This window comes from Diadema setosum, chromosome 5 (assembly GCF_964275005.1).
Source record: "Diadema setosum chromosome 5, eeDiaSeto1, whole genome shotgun sequence".
Lineage (NCBI taxonomy): Eukaryota > Metazoa > Echinodermata > Echinoidea > Diadematoida > Diadematidae > Diadema > Diadema setosum.
In genome coordinates this window covers 9203344-9220508 of record NC_092689.1, presented here as the reverse complement: position 1 = coordinate 9220508, position 17165 = coordinate 9203344, and the positions used below count along the sequence as shown (strand labels likewise).

Sequence of the window (17165 nt, the reverse complement as noted above, 5' to 3'; positions counted from 1 at the left end):
TGGGGCACCAAGAGTGCTCAACCTAAAAAAAAAAAAAAAAAAAAAAAAAAAAAATATATATATATATATATATATATATATAACTAGTAGTAGACCAGTTGGGAGTAGTCTAGTTGGCAGTAGACGAGTTGGCAGTAGATGAGTTGGCAGTAGACGAGTTGGGTGTAGACCAGTTGGGTGTAGACTAGTTGGGAGTAGACGAGTTGGGAGTAGACCACTTGGGTGTAGACGAGTTGGGAGTAGACCAATTGGGAGTAGACGAGTTGGGAGTAGACCAATTGGGTGTAGACCAGTTGGGAGTAGACCAGTTGGCAGTAGACCAGTTGGGAGTAGACTAACTGGTTATTAGACTAATTGACTATTAGACAAGGTGGTTGTAGACCAATTGGCTATTAGACAAAATGAGTTGTAGACTATTTTATTCATAGACCTAATGATTAATAGACGAAATGGTCAATAGACATAATGGGTGTTAGACGAAATGTGACTTAGACAAATTGGACATTAGATAAAATGGCTAGTAGACGAAATGACAATTAGACTAATTGGCATATGGGCAAAATGGTTGGTCGACGAGTTGGTAGTAGACAAAGTGAGTTTAGACGAGATGGCATTAGACTAGGTGGACAGTGGACAGGGTGGTTGTAGACGAGGTGCCAGTTTACCCCACAGACGTTCACCCAACCGGGATTGCTTACTGTAGAATACGCCCTCTTTAGGCTTCACTCGCTGTGATAACAAGGAACCTTCCTTCATTTCCTTTTGCTCACTTTCATGAAGATTTGGCTTTCCGCTGGGCTGAGGATCATAAGACCTGCTGGCTTCACTTCTTCCACCGTCTGCAGTGATTTGAATGACAACCGCCGCAGGAGATTGGCCAGGGTGACCTTTGTTTCCATCATGGCAAATTTCTGTCCTGTATAGGATGATCAATTATAATGTTGATGCCGTGTGGTATTCCGACGTCCTGAGCATGACTGAAACAGATATGGCTAAATACAAGTTGCACTATACAATGTGATGCCGTGTGGTATTCCGGCGTTTTGAACATAAGTAAAACAGCAATGGCTGTGAGTGCAAGTTGCACGATTTACAATGAATGTCGGCGATATTGGCAGAACGCGCATAGTATTCACATTCATATCCTCGACAGTCAGAAATCCAGCATCTAGACTTCATTCACTTTGACGGCATGTTGCACGTCATTACGATCCAGATCCGTATACACATCGCCATTACCTATTTGAACTGTGATGTTAATTCCCTATCATATTAAAACTGTTATTCAATCCTGTAGATCACTTTCATCCAATTTGAAAGCGTTTACAGGAAGATCAAATTTAGTGCTGAAGGTTCACTAACGATATTCTGTATATTCTCGAGAATTTTCGGACTGCATGAACTATACTGAAATACTAGTAACCGTTTTGTGTATGAGACAACGAACTGAAGAAAACAAAGATTATTTGGAATTTGGCGAAATTTAGATAGCTACCAATGCAGTTTCTTGGTCCAGCTGAAAATGGGACGTAGGCGTAGGGATGTCGCTTGAAACTGTTGTTCGCAAGAAACCGATCAGGGTCAAACTTATTGGGATCAGGAAATTGTCCAGGGTCGCGATGGAGGGCGTAGATTCCCAAAACAACATTCGTTTCCTTCGGTACGAGCTTCCCATCTGTAAGTTGGAGTAACATGTCAACATCCACAACTGTTACTGTTTTGCGAGTAGGATGAGCGAAAGCAAATCAAAATGATATACATTACGAATTGCGACAACGGCAATATTTCACATAGCATCGTACTTATTTCATTTATTATTATTTAGCGTTTTCGTGGCACATTATTCCATATTACGTCACGCCATTGCCTGTCAGGTTTTTTTTTTTCATTAGCAAATCAAGCGCAATGTTTATGATATTCTGATTATGTTCTGACATTCTGATCTCAGTCTGTTATACAGAATCATCACTTATATTTTTATTTTGTAGTTGCGTTCAGAATTGATTGCATTTCTTAATTTCTATTTGATGGCATCCGGACTAATTCACATCGTGTGTCTGCTGTATTTCTTGATTCCAACTTTTGACACGAACCCTGTTTCACATTAACAAACATTGGGCGGTGGTTTGCGGATCCCCAAAGTAATCTCAACACTTATCCTTTGCTCCGACTGGCTTCATCGCTGGTATTTTGCCACGATCACAAAATTTAAGAAACGCACTTTACTTGCTCGAAAAACTTTTCCTTTGAGAAAGCAGATGTAATATAAATTAAAGGAGCGGATTCTTTGTTGGATTAAGGACAGATATTTACGTCATCTATTCTTTGCTGGATTAAGAACAGATATTTACGTCATCTTTACTGTCACAATTGCGTCATTTTCTTTTTCCGGGGAATAGGAGGGGGACGGTACATGCAAATGCAATTCACCAAAGCTCTTTCAAATTTCACTCACCAAGGATGATGTCACTGTCAAGGGTCCTGCCAATGGCTGGTACCGACGGCAGGACTCGAAGAGTTTCCTTTACTACGCAAGTCAAATACGAGAGCTTTTGCAGGTCATCTGTAGTCACGTGACGGTCTGTGTCCCCTGTAGAAGCATAACATGTAGTCGTCAGTTTGTTGACACACACGCACGTAAACACACATGTACAGACACATGTACAGACACACACGCTCACACACTAATGCACACCCATGCATAACTTATTTATCTCCTCGCGTGAAAAAAAAAAATGGTTGGTATATTGCCTGACTGTTATAAGGAAATCCCAAAGGTTTTTTTTTTTTTTGTACAAGGCATAACATTAAAACAATTCATTTTAATAAAAAAATACACTATAAGCCGTAGAAATGTATTCACGTGACACTGTAATAATGCCGACTGGAAAGACAGACACTCATAATGTTCCATTCGAAGATTCGAAATGCCTATAGGGGTAACCTTAACTAAGTCCAGAAATACGCAAAACGTTAAACTATCATATTCACGCAAAGGTTAGAATATTAATTCTATCCGCGACACAAAAAGTCAGTATTTTCTGTTTTATACCGGTTAGTCAGATTACTCTGACCAGACGTAATCTTCGCAAATTAGCGGTCGTCAGGTTACGAGCATTGCATAGAATAGACACCTTTAGATTAAAATTCGATTGCGTTACATTAATCATTGTTTACTAGTCGAATAGTATCACTATGTCGCTTATTCGCACAAAATTGAGAAAGCAAATTTTTTTTTCTTGTTATGTGATCGCGTGTGATCGCATTTTTCTGGTTGCTGAAGCCATCAAGTGACAACTGCATTATACTGAGTCCACCTTTGTTCCTCCGTCTTTCGGGCTGTTTGTGCAACAGACCAGATTACAAGGATTCTTACACGCTCATGTTCTTCGTGGGAGGCTACATAATTTCTTTGGACATCCACTTTTTTTGTTTATAGATGCCGACTCTCGATTCTTTGGGTTATCCCAAATACAGAGGGTTATGCATCCAAACAGAAGCGACTTCGCTGTATACAGCACAACCTTATCTTGGCTGAACTCAGTGGACACACAGACTGGGAACCTGTGAAGGAGATTATGCAGTTGACCAAACTAAAATCGTACCTAGGACTGAGGCAATTTCCTCGTGTAGACGCTCCTGAACATCTGGATGAAGACCCAGTAGGTATAGACTCCAGGAGATAGCTGCAGCGGTCGTATCGTGGCCCTGTGTTACAGATGCAAATGATCGTATCCATTTATTCAGATATGATTTGTAGGTATCTCGCAAAGTATGATGTATATCGTTGAATTAGGTATACATCCATATCAGATTTATCTCCGTTTTCTTGGGGATTCTGGTGTCTCCGTTTCACCGCAATCATACTTATATACTGTTCTATTTCTAGATTAGTTCTATCACCATCATGCTTCTATTTCATAATAATAACTACTGATTTGAATAGAAAAATTATAACAGAATTTTGAACAAAAAGATTTTTTTCTCTTTGTATTTGGCGTTCAATTATAGACTCTGGTGATTTTATTATTATCAAAGGCATTGTTTGCCATTGGGATCAGGAGTTTAAAAAGCGTTTGAGTTATCACATTTGATGCATATGTGTGGGTAAGTTGCATCACAAAACATTCTTCCATAGAAAATTTTTGCTATAAAGCTTGAAATATCAGGAGATATCACTATTTTTTTCAATAAACCATACCGTAGACGGTTCATTCCAGAAACAATTTTATCATAACCATTTTTACATTTTGTATATTCAACAATGCTTAATATTATACTGATTACTTTTATTTTTACATTTGATGTTTCCATTCCTAACTCACATGTTATATCATAGAACTATTTTGAAGCACTAAAGCTTAGTTTTCGTTCCATCTGCAAATGGTAAATAACGCCTTTCAAAATTTTAGGTACAGAAAACTCCGTCAGCCATGAAGCAGAATCTGATCGTAACTGTATCAAACCAGGCGACATATTTTTAGGAATGGTCCAAAATAAAAATCACTGCTAGAGACCCGGAGCACATGTTGACGAACTCACATCGGGCGGGGGGCATTTCTTCAAGCGTTTTGTCAGACTTTTTTTCTGACAAACAGTTTCAAACTGAAATTCTTGTATTTGGTTGGCTGAGGGCAAAATTTGTCCAAAAAACAAACAAACAAACTACCAAAAGGCTTGATGAAATGCCCCAAGGTACAACTACTGGACGAAGGCAGAGGTAAATAACGATCCTGTAAACCTCATCATCGCCGATATTGCAGAAAAAGTCGATTTGAAATCTGGGGATTTAATGGTCATTGAAACACAAGTGAGTTTGTCGATGAGAAAACTCTTCTTCTCTTCACACCTCGAACATGAAGGTATCCACTTCCTCCTGGATGTCAGCCAGAGTGAAGCTGGGGTCCTCTCTGTGCATTTGGATGAGCAGATCCAAGAAAGCCACTCTCTTTCGTTTCCCTGCAATAGCGCCATCGTCACTGCTGCAGCAGCTGCGGATGTCGGCAAGCTTCTTTGGTTCACGCAGTCTTTGTTGAATCATCTTGCGGTACAAGGAAAAAAAATAACCATGAGTTCACACACACACACACACACACACACACATGTGTATATACATATATACTTTATATATAATAATATATATATATACTTGTGTGTGTGTTTGTGTACAACATGTATCTCTGTAAGTCTGCTGATATAAATCATGTGTAAAACACACCATACTACGTGAATGGTTTACTTTCCGTGTTTTAAGATAGCAAGATTACACGAATCATTATTGTCATCTTATCATCTACATTCCTAGTGCAGAACACCGTTAGACATAATTATACCGATGTGTGCGATTCATTACTGGAATATACGTTTTAATGCTGCCTCTTCTCTGTTTTGTTTCATTTTTGCTTTTTGAGGCCCTTTTTTGAGGCCATTTCGAAGCACTTATCGCTGACATACAGAAATAAGTGATTTATTTGAATGTCTCTACCCGATTATGCGTTCTTTCCGTTTGTTCTTAAACCAAACAAAGCCTCCCACTGAACAATAGCTATATTGCTTCCCAGGGTCAAAATTCCCAAATATGCACACTGCAGTACATTTTGACAGTGACAGCACAAATTCCCTTTGAAACTACACAAAGTGGGAAATTATGGCATAGTGACATTTGTTTTCTGAATCCTCCATACCATGGGCGTCACGGGGGGGGGGGGGGTGCACTGGGTGCGAACGCACCCCCTTCAGACCCTTTAAAAAAATAAAGATGATTACCACTTCAGTCTGCGGGCATCCTCAACGCCGGACGCTAAATATAATTGTTCTTTTTTATAAATAAAAATCGCACCCGGACTCTAGCAGCACTGATGTTCCTTTACAGTGTTTACTAACTATCGACCGTATTGAATCCGTACGGTATTTCACTCATTGTGCAACCGATTATTGAATTTCAGTTCTGAAAATTCAAAAGCTCCGTCGCACGAGAGGGGGATAATCCTCCCACACCCTCCCCCGTTAGGTCTCCAACCATACACTTAGCAAACTTGGGGGATTGGCAAATTTCAGAATATTTCACCAAAAAGCATGTTTGATATCTGTCACTTGAATTCAAATATATTCAAAAGTTCCCTCATCCTCTTTGATTTATGTTTCCCCCGCTCGGTTCCTACTCCCAGATTAACAAGACTCGACACATTTGGGGACTGACAATTTTTCGGAGTATTTCAAAGAAGTGTACATCAGATAGTTCTATTTCTATTCTAACAATGCAAAAGCTCCGCCGTCTGGGAAGGGGCTACCCCTCCAACACCCTCCCCCCCCCCCCCCTATCAACTTCCATGTATCACTATGCCTACACAGTGATGTTGCACACATGGAAATAAGGGCTGAGATGCCGCGAGTTAGTCAAGCAGTTATCTTTTTCCTTTTTTTTTCGTTACAAACAAGGTCTGTTACGAAGATATTTTATGCACACTGTATTATATATTTCTATTTGTTTACAACTTGACTGTTTTATTAGTCATACCTTATTACTGTTGTTAACATTTATTTTACAGCAAATGCAGAAAAGTATCTGAAAACAAAACAAGCAAGTATATTACATATATATATATATATATATATATATATATATATATATATACATACATGCATATATATGATATCAACAACGTGATTGCTCACCGATTTGGTGAAACCGTGAAGAACTTCAAGGTATTTCTTCTGTTGAGAACCGGCTTTGGTCCGGCTAAATATTTCGTCCATCCACAGATGTGGGTGTTTACCTCTGAAGAGGGCCAAGGCAGCCATGCTGGATTTGTAGATAGTTTATGCATGATTGCAAAATGGATGGATAGATAAATGAATAAATAAATAGAAAATAGACAAATAAATAAAAAGTAAATTTAAAAATCCTATCATTCAGCTGGTAACATGACCCATAGATCATGTTACAAATGTGATCAGTAAAAGCACACAGCAATGAACTCATCCCCTTTCTTTGTTTTATTTTTCTTTTTATCGAATGCATCCCTTTTTCATTCTTATTCAAGAAATGCAAAAAACATTCGCGAAATTAGTTTTCATGACTGTATAGCTGCCATTTGGAACATAAACCGTACACTTCTATACTAATGGATACTTGGTGATTTGAAGAGTTCTTGATGCCATGAGTCCCTATCTTAAAAAGTAAAAAGGAAAACATAATCGTTCATTTACATTCATACCATACCGGTTGTACGAATGATACAGGAGGGAGTGTTTAATTACCCTTTCACTGCACGCACGTATTCGCTGTCACCTTCACCTTGGGCGTTGGTGTGTTTCCCCATAGCGGTGTCTGTGTGAGGAAGAGCAAACACTTTTTTTTTGTAACAGAGCTATTCATTCTTTCTCTTTTTTCCCCCTCCCTCTCCCTCTCTCACAAGAATGCTTAATATTGTGCACTTTTACGGTAGCAACCATGATAAAGATATTTATGTCAGTATCCTGTAATGCTAGCGGAGAAGTCTCGTGAATCTTCACAAGACGTATCGCCATCTTACCCTTCGTGTATCCCTTATTGTGGTAAATCGATGTTATCATGCATGCATCCAGTGCTTGACAAGTGTCCTGTGACATATAAATTTCATTTATCTTTTATACGCCAAATGTATTTTCCCTGTTTCATTCGATTTCATTCATAACTTGACACACAAACACACACACACACACACACACACACACACACACACAAGGCTCAGTTTGGAACTTTACAGGGAAGAAATTTTGAAAGCAGAGAACACTGTTTATGAAGAAAACGTATATATCAAGTTAGAATATAGATTTTGAAAAGTACCGATGGGGGGGAATATACGATACAAGGCATGTAGGCTGCCAGACAGACTTTACTTTGTGTGTGTGTGTGTGTGTGTGTGTGTGTGTTACTTGTGTCGGGTGTTTTGTTTGTATGGTTATGTTTTGTGTTTGCTTTGTTTTTGTTTTTGTTTGTTTGTTTGTTTTGTTTTTGCTTGTTTTTGAGTGAAAGATGTTCTATTCTGCAACATGGAAATTACCGCATATGATGTCGAGAGTGCAGTGTGTCACGAGCGGTAGTATATTGACAGGCCCATGTTGGTCTTTAACAGCGTCCAACTTCTTGGCCAAGATGTTGCTCTGCTTGTTGAAGACATCCATGAAGTTTTGGAGGATGGAGAAGTGGAAGGTTGGCGTCAGCATCTTGCGGCGTTGGAACCACTTCTTGCCGTCACTGAGGATTGATATTGCAAACAACGGGGTTTCGCGGAATACTACGGACGTACGACGTTATTGGTGAGGAAAAGTGGGTCTCCTCCACAGATACTATTTGCAAGTTTCAGATACAAGCTGAAGTGACCTTGCCTTTTACACAAGGATTTCCAGTTTACTATGTTTATGTTCAATGTAATGCTGCCAAAGACTTAATGATTAGTGATGATAATATGCACACGATTTTTAAAACTCAAAAGATAAAGAAAAAAAATCAACCGAATAAATACTCAAGAAGAAAAAAAAGTCATTTCCTGGTGGGTGACTATAGTTAAGCTCTGAAAGAAGTTAGGAAACTGTATAAACGAAGAGTATTGTGGCATAGTTAATACTTTCAAAACTACCTTAGTTAATTCTACACGGAGTGTATATCCATAGACGAAATATTCTATGCACTAACGTGAAAGGAACATGCCAATAAAGGGTTTAATCCCCTCATCCCTTCCCCCTTGCTCTTCTAATGTTGCGCAAAAAAAGAGAAGAAAACGTTGTCACTACATGAATACCTGAGCAAGAGCCCAAGACCAAGCCATGGTTTGGTGAAGAAATAGGCGAAGGATTTCTTGGTGTTCCGACTGCTGTTAAGTAGAGCCTGTAGTCACGAAAGCCTCTTAGATTAGTCTGATACTTTTAGGACATAAAACCGCCCAAAACTGTACCAGATAGCTGCTTGCAATAAAAAAGCAAATGTAATCACACTGAAAATAAGGTAAAGGTTTAAGTTGTTAAACGTGCTATAAATATTCATGTCTGGTTTTTGCCATCGATCATTTTAAATACGTGAAAATTTCACACACACACACACACACACACGCACATTCTAACAGACACAAACAAGCACACACATATACATACATGTACATGTATCATATTCAATTTGTCATTACTTTCAGTCTAACAAAAGTTGAAACAAAATACAAAGCATGCATTATAGGCCTATAAATCACCTTTACCATTTTGTAAGAAAAACAAGGATCATTAGTATAATAAATATGTATGCAATTACGCAGAATTGAATCATGTACAATACGGCAGGCCATAAGGATATCATCATTATAAACAGTGATAAACAGTAAACAAGAAATACTGAGTGTTACACCCTATGTACACAGGCACTAATACATGCAGACACACACACATACACACATATACATGATGTTATATGCATATAATGTACATTCATACGTGTATGTATATGCAGGGCTCGATCTGACATCAACTTTTTTTTTCTTCTTTTTTTTTTTTTGTCTGGTGGCCGTTTCCTGCCACTAACATCTTTAGATCTGAAATTTTGGTGGCCCGAAATAAAAACACAAGTAATAATGCATTATGAATCTTAGTTGCCCGATCGTGCTACCAAAAGATGAATTTGGTGCCCCGGCACTAATTTTAGTGGTCCCATGCCACCGGGTCACCTCTTATGTCGAACCCCGACAAAAGGAACATATTTTATGGGCGTAACTTTGCACCTTTCAGATCAGTGAGCACCTTTAAATGTGCTACTTTACACGATTCAGACCAGACCGCTAACGGTGCTCCAAGGGTGACACTGGTAAAAGTTGAAGTTATTTTTTCTGGAGTGCATAATGTATACAAAAACATACATGTCAAATTAAGTCAGGGTACTCATCAGAACTCATCTCCTCCCCCACCCCATTTCCTGCATGAGCATTCGTCTTTGTTTCTGCATCCTGCATGACGTGTATGACGTAACGTGTTTCATGGTAGACATTGATAATGTTTGTGAAATGAAATGTATATCAGGTTTTTGTTTCCTTCTTGTTTGTTTCATTATTGATTTGTCAGACATTCCGTGTCTTGTTCATTCTAAACACTTAACAGCAATACTCACTGATATAAACACATTGTTCATTGTTATTTCAGTTTATGTATTTGTGGTAGATGTTGTGTCTTGGTGTTGGTTTGCATATACCTCTGCCGACGTCATCTCTATAACGATGTCAAAGTGTTTTTACTGCTTATTATATCAAAGCGATGATAATAGATGAATGACACTATTATACTATTCTATTCGCAACAGTAACGGAAAATACTTACGAACAGGTCCTTTGGAATACTTACCTCCACGTGTTTGGCTCCGTAGATGGTCAGAGATGGCCTTGGTCCTAACCACCATCTCACAATTCCGCCTGATCTTTCTCGATATTCATCAAGAACGCCATCAACGTACAGGAAATGTTCTATCAAGAAGACGAAGCAATACATCTACAAAATCTATACATACATGTGTTTACATGTACAAGCATATAGGGCATAGAAATATGACATGTATTTGATAGATGAATATGTTTACATACACGTATTTATTTGTGTACTTCCCTTGATTACACATCTGTATTCTTGTAATGTATATAAGGCATGAAAATTTTACGTTCAATACACAGGGATCCGTTTCAATAATTGGGCACTGCTTTATCGGGTATTCCGCTTGATTGACTTACAAACTGAACAAACTGTTCCGTTGCGTGTTGTGATGTTTACCAGATAATTGGGTGGCATTTTGTTTAAACGGGTAGAAACTTTCCAGGCAAACCCCATTTATTCTTATTGTTTCCGGCAGAAAGTCCTGAAAATGGGTATTTAATACAGCAAAAGTTTACGTTTTAATGTTAAATGTGCAGTGTACAGTGTACAGTCGATTAGCCGTATATCAGTACAAATACCATAGACACAACAATGCATGCCTTGTAAAAACACTTGCGCCAGCGCAACACTTTACATTGACACAATGATCTCTGCACTTGTCTATACCCTACTCTGAGAAGAGATTCCAGACTCTTTATAACGTTGTTGGGGTTTTTTTTTTTTTCAGCATGTTCGTGGAAAAGTACGCATATGGTGGTGGTAATTCGCGGGTATATGCCAAGCATAGAGTCTAGCATGCGCACGTATGTGACTGATGAGGGTTTGATTTACACGTTGCTGGGACTACACGCCGATAAACTGCAAAATTTCGCTTGGCACACTAACTCTGCACATTGATTAAAGAGAAAAAGATAAGAGCGTGGGAGAAAAGAAATAAATCTTGTCGTCAAGTCACACGTCCATGTCTCCGATGTATAAGAACTTACAACCAAATGAAAATCAAGTAGGGGAAAAACATTCTTCTCAACTTCTCTGCACTACAATACAATTGGCATGCGGTAATAATCAAATTTTTATTTTTCGTGATTTGCAATGTCATGTCAATTTAACTTGCCCGGAGACATTGTACATTCATTATTGGCGAGTCTGCACTCGTGTTAACAGGGTCTCGGCATTGATATCAATTATTGTTATGTATTTATCATATATTATTATAATCACTATCATGTTATTATTATTATGATTACTCTTATTATTATTATTATTTTTTATTATATTTATCATTATTATTATTATTTGCAGTTGGTCATCAACAAGGAAAGAATTCACAAGGAATGCTGGTAATACAGTTGGGTTTGTATACCGTTGTACGATTTGAAACCATTGAGGGAAATTGGAGTTGTGGCGAAGGCTATTGTTCAACCGTAGACGAGCTGTGGCTGTAGTGACATGCCGTGTGTGCTGTGCATTTGGTACAAATAGGTGCATAATCATCATGTCGTAGATGTGACGTGAATGAAACATGCTTTCAGGTTAGTCGGGTACTCCGCTTAATAGGGTAAGAAACGCTCATTCAACGCTCACTCAATGATTAAAGCTGAACTAACCTACACTTTACATTATACCAGCTTATGAAAGAAAACTCATTTTCAGGGTGGCAAATTGGACACATGAACTTTAGATCTGCCACCACACTACATCATATGTCCTAAATAAATACCAGTTATGATTTGAAAAAATATATTATCACGTGATAATATGCCATGGTGTTATGCAATGTTCTGTAATGGGATAATATTTTCGGACACACAAGACAATCAAAAGAAATGTATCCAACACTGAGCAGAATGATAAACCATTTAGCGCTATAGCAGTCACCAAAAATGAACAAACTGTTTAAGAAACAAACAGATAAGGTAAGCGACAAATATTTCTTTTTTTTTTTCATGCGTACAGAAATAGGATTCAGACAACGTTCGCGCAATAGAATCGGTCAGAAAAAAAAAGTATCAAAAGGTAAGTTGAACTGCACACTAAAAAAAGAAAATGAAACTATCCATCTTCACTGTACATGTATTTACCATTTCAGAACGAAAATAATATCAATTAAAAACACACACACACACACACACACATAAATCATTGCCATTAACTTTAACGCTGAAATTTCACTGGACGGTGACTGACCTCTTGGATCATTACGGAATCTGTGAAGATTGCCGACAATCGGGAGTGCAGGGGGCCCGTGGAACTTGCTGATGAGAACAAATATACGGACACACCTTGCCAAGTAGTACATCATGACTGATGTCACGACAAAGATGATCGCTGTAGTCCCCATTCCAAAATCAATCGCCATGGTTACCTTTGAATAAAACAGTGAAAGACTAAAGTGAAAGAATTAACCTGTACAGCTTGCACAGAAGTAGTATTAGCAGTAGTTACGTATATTAGAAATTGTTATTAAAAGATGAAATCATAGCAACCGTGTACACTGCATAATGAAACCGTAACAGGACTCATCGTGGATACATCAGGAAGAGCAATGAAATTGCATGCGGGGATAAAGACCTCTACACGTCATAAAGAAGTCACGAGTGGTTGTTACACCCATATCAATAACATTTGTAGTACTAAAGGGGCATACAGGTGGAACGGTTGCGCTTTGATATAATTTATGTAGTCATATACAGAAATGGCAGCACTATTACACTGTACCTCCAAAATCTGTACTACTCTAATGATGCCCAGGAAACATTGTTGGTCGATCAGGAGAAAAAAAAAAAACAACCACAAAACGTGCCTCATTACGTCATTCAAAGTACATCCTGTCTTCAGAAATTGCTCTCCGTTTAATTATCCCACACAATCAAGATTTTGTGAACGGTGATGACAATACAAACAGCGTAGAAATTTCAACTCAGCACTTACATTATGAAAGCATATTCAGTTTCAGAACGAAGTTGGTTAATCTTAATGTGATAATGATTTATATATATATATAATCATACTCTCCGCAGCAAGAACTTACCTCTTGATGCACTTGTCGTGAAAATATCAATGTTTGAGTAGGAGAGATTTTGAAGAGAATGTGATGCCACACAAGGAGAATACCCACGTATCTATGATATATGAATTCTGCGCAGCTGACTTCGACAATGTGGGAATTATTCAAATAATGCAACCTGTCACAAATGTACACACTAGTAGTTATGTACATGTATGATGTATTGCATGCATGGTTGTTTTAATGTGTATGTACACAGGTTGACCAGATCAGTGGAGAATTTTCTAGGTGGTATACAATGTAACTACAGTACATTCATGTGACAGGAAATACTTTATAGCTCACTCAATTTAGAATGATTTCACCCAGTCCAGAATGTTCTGGGAAGTGCTTACATATTTGGCTGAGTGAGGCACTGTCCCTGTAGCCCAATGTGATTGGTAGTTATTTTTGGCAATGATGTTATACACATAGTTAGGCAGTGAGTCATCCAGGATTCCTGGAACTTGGACTTGCTAGTATGTTCAAGTGTGTGGCCCCAGGTTGGAGAAAATTACAGAATGTACTAGAAAGGGGTGAATAGATATAAAAGCTGGAGAAATTCTGCAGTAGGCAGAGTACCCAACACCTCTGCTCTGAGAGTTACGTCACTTCTGGCTCTGAAGCGACTTGTTATAGTCAGTCCTGTGTTACCTGCTGACCTGTTATGTTTGTGGAGATAAGGTCTGGGAGACATTTTGCCTGCAGAGAATTAATTTGCCGTCATTGGAGATAGACTCCATATTTTAATGTCAACGGACATTGTTACGGCAAAGCTGTGACGGGCTGGATTCCTTGCTGGACATTATAAAGTGAATCATCATTCAACGCATCGACTGGACGTGGTCGTCATAACATTGGATTCTGCACATTTCGCTGTGAACATTATACTGTGGACCTATATCGTGGATTTTACCCCGGATCTATACCGTGGATTAATGCAACCTGTGCCTCTGGATTAACGTCGGAGGAATCATTCATCGGTGCATCAAGGATCATTCATCTGTGCATCGAACATCGTACTTGGACACCACCAAGGGACTATACATTATGAACCTCGTGATTAGGATGTGGATGTAATGCGTGTAAGTGATTCCATTACCGATTTATAATTGTTTTATTCATCATTATTGTACTGATGTGAAACCGATTACCAGTCTGTACCCACAATATCACTGTTAATAAACCGCCTGAACATTAGTTGATTGTTTCTTTTGTGCGATCATTCTTAGAGTGATTTTGTCGTGAAAAGATCAATGTTTGAGTAGGAGAGATTTTGAAGAGAATGTGATGCCACACAAGGAGAATACCCAACGTATCTAATATGATATATGAATTCTGCGCAGCTGACTTCGACAATGTGGGAATTATTCACTTAAATAATGCAACCCTTGATGTCAATTTCGAGAGTTTTGAATAAACACAAGAGGAAAATAAACTTTTTTTTTTTAACTCCGTTTAGTTTTAAGAGGAATAAAACAATATATGATATTGATTATGCCTTTGCACGTAGATGCCGGGCATCAACCCGAAGCCAATTACTGATACACTTCAAACAAAATGTAACACTATCGCAATTAAGTATCGCTTAATCACAGTGGGTAAGGCCTATATGGATTGCATGTTCAAAGTATATGCCAAGAGATATTCACAATCAAACGCATCAAAGTTATGAAAATTATAACATAGAATAACAAAGTCAATTATCTGAAAACAATTTTTATGGCACTTACTGTAATATGCCCTTTTTTATAGGCGGCGTTTATTTCTTGTTTCCAAATTTGGGGCGGGGTAGATATACAATGCCCCCTAAATGATACGTGCATCCTGTCAAGAAGACTCCGGCCCCTCCCCCCCCCCCCCACACACACACACACATCCACATGCACACGCACTAGGGGTGGTTGATGAATGTTACATAGTTTGCATAAGTATGTATGCGCAGCAAAAAAAGAACAAAATTGTTTTGAAATTCAGATTCTTTTTACATATAACTGTAATAAAAACCACTATTACATGAGATTAAAATCGATTTGATACTCTTTTAGCCTGTAAAGGTATTACATGGAACTGAAATCCACGCATGAATGAACACGCCAACATTGCAAAAATGAATAATCTGCAATCGATGTGTTCATGCCGTCTCATTTTCCTTAAAACAAAGTAAACAAAAAAAATCAAGATTACATAATAGTTTTGTCTTTGAATGAGAGACAGATTTGATAAATCGAAAACCCCATCGTGATTCATGGATTTTACGAAGAACAGAGGTAAACGTTTTCATAGTTTAACTCCGCCAAGGGAGGAGGCTATGTTTTCATTACCGTTGGTTGGTTTGTCCGTGTGCAAAATACAAAAAAAAAAAAAAAAGTTATTAACGGATTTGAATGAAACTTGTAGGAAAGATTGAAAATGACACAAGGAACAAATGATTGAATTTTGGTAGTGATCCGGATTTTTTTTTTTATTTTATGCAGGATTTTCGATATTTTGCCAGGTGGGTTCAATGAACTTGGGAGTTCAAGCTGCGCATTTTGAGGTTTTCATACGCGCACTAGGCATACCTATAAGATGTACGTGGCCACTGCCTATATACGTACAACGCAATCACTGCGCAAAAGCTCCTGATGATCACGATGTTTGAGTTGGCTATCGCGATCGCGACTGACCAAGTTAACATTCACTTTAGTCTTGTTCGGTATATAAAACAGATGTAGACTGCGGGGCATGGTTCCTCGGGATCTCATCTCCACGCTGTGACCCTCGTAGCAAGCTCCTCGGGTCATAGCGTGGAGTGGGATTCCTCAGGCAACTATCAACCGTACCCCCGAAAAGCAGTCTGTATCCGACCTATACTAGGGCGAGGCGCGCCGCGCAACTGGCAGTTGATGACGTAGAAAAAGGCTTCTATATTGGGAAATCGGGCGATTTTCAGCACGCATATATACGTATGGGTGGAAATCACTGATCTCTATGGAAGACCAAGATCATTGGTCTAAATCAGCTGCTTGGCGGAGGTCTGCGCTCTCAGAGTGCTTCTCTAATTTCCATTGAAATATTTCTAACAATTTTATAACCGAGGTTTAACATGAGCCGGAGAGTTTTATTACCTGTGCTATAGACTCGTGCATGTGATCAATCTATGAAGGAATATGAATTATTGCTCAATACCCATCCTGCAAATTCACCGGGAACTCTCATCATGGCGTGTGAGGTGCTTCGGCTGTATCCCATACCGTAAAATAATTTTTGAAAATAGAGCCCATCCTTATGGTGAATGTCGTTTATATCAGCTCCTTTAGAGGAAGAGTCCCACGAAACATTACACTATGCTGCAGCAGTGTCCTAAAACAATACTCCTTAAGCAGAACCCGAAAGGTTTTTGGAATCAGTTTTATATTTCAAAACGTAACTACCAAATTGGAGAGCACTCAGACAATGTTTAGTGCGTATTGTTTTAAAGTATTTCACGATGAATACCATGAGAATTACATGAGACATTAAATTTTGCATATGCCAAGCCTTAGATGCTTATTCAAAATGAATGATGGTTTACTCACCTTGTAGATAAAAACGTGCTTAAAGATCCGCCACCCTGTCGCTAATCTACCACGAGCTGGCTTCTGTATGGTATGTTTTGAACGGTATGTTCGTCATGTTCATGTTCATTGGTGGGTGCGTGCACTGTTCAGTGGCGGATCCAGAGGGAGGCGCACTGGGCGCGCGCCCCCTCTTT

The 17165-nt window shown here is 38.7% G+C and overlaps 1 protein-coding gene across 1 annotated transcript; it reads right to left on the bottom strand.

Moving 5' to 3' along the window:
- Nucleotides 1-752: 752 nt before the first annotated feature.
- Nucleotides 753-12742, bottom strand: LOC140228569 (cytochrome P450 4V2-like). The gene is made up of 11 exons (XM_072308800.1): nt 12571-12742; nt 10360-10478; nt 8784-8869; nt 8046-8239; nt 7261-7330; nt 6676-6802; nt 4850-5041; nt 3606-3708; nt 2456-2590; nt 1496-1675; nt 753-916 (listed from the first exon to the last, which is right to left on the bottom strand). The coding sequence occupies exons 1-11, from the start codon at nt 12740-12742 to the stop codon at nt 753-755; spliced, it is 1542 nt and encodes a 513-aa protein (XP_072164901.1).
- Between the last annotated feature and the right edge of the window lie 4423 nt (nt 12743-17165).

Bases quoted from the DNA above. Each gene is read 5' to 3' on its own strand.
- LOC140228569 (XM_072308800.1), bottom strand. From the start codon at position 12,742: ATGGCGATTGATTTTGGAATGGGGACTACAGCGATCATCTTTGTCGTG. The intron at 8,870-10,359 runs GTAAGTATTCCA...TCGTGACTACAG, and splicing joins ACGGAGCCAAACACGTGGAG to GCTCTACTTAACAGCAGTCG. The intron at 7,331-8,045 runs GTAATTTCCATG...TTCCTCACACAG, and splicing joins CACTCTCGACATCATATGCG to ACACCGCTATGGGGAAACAC.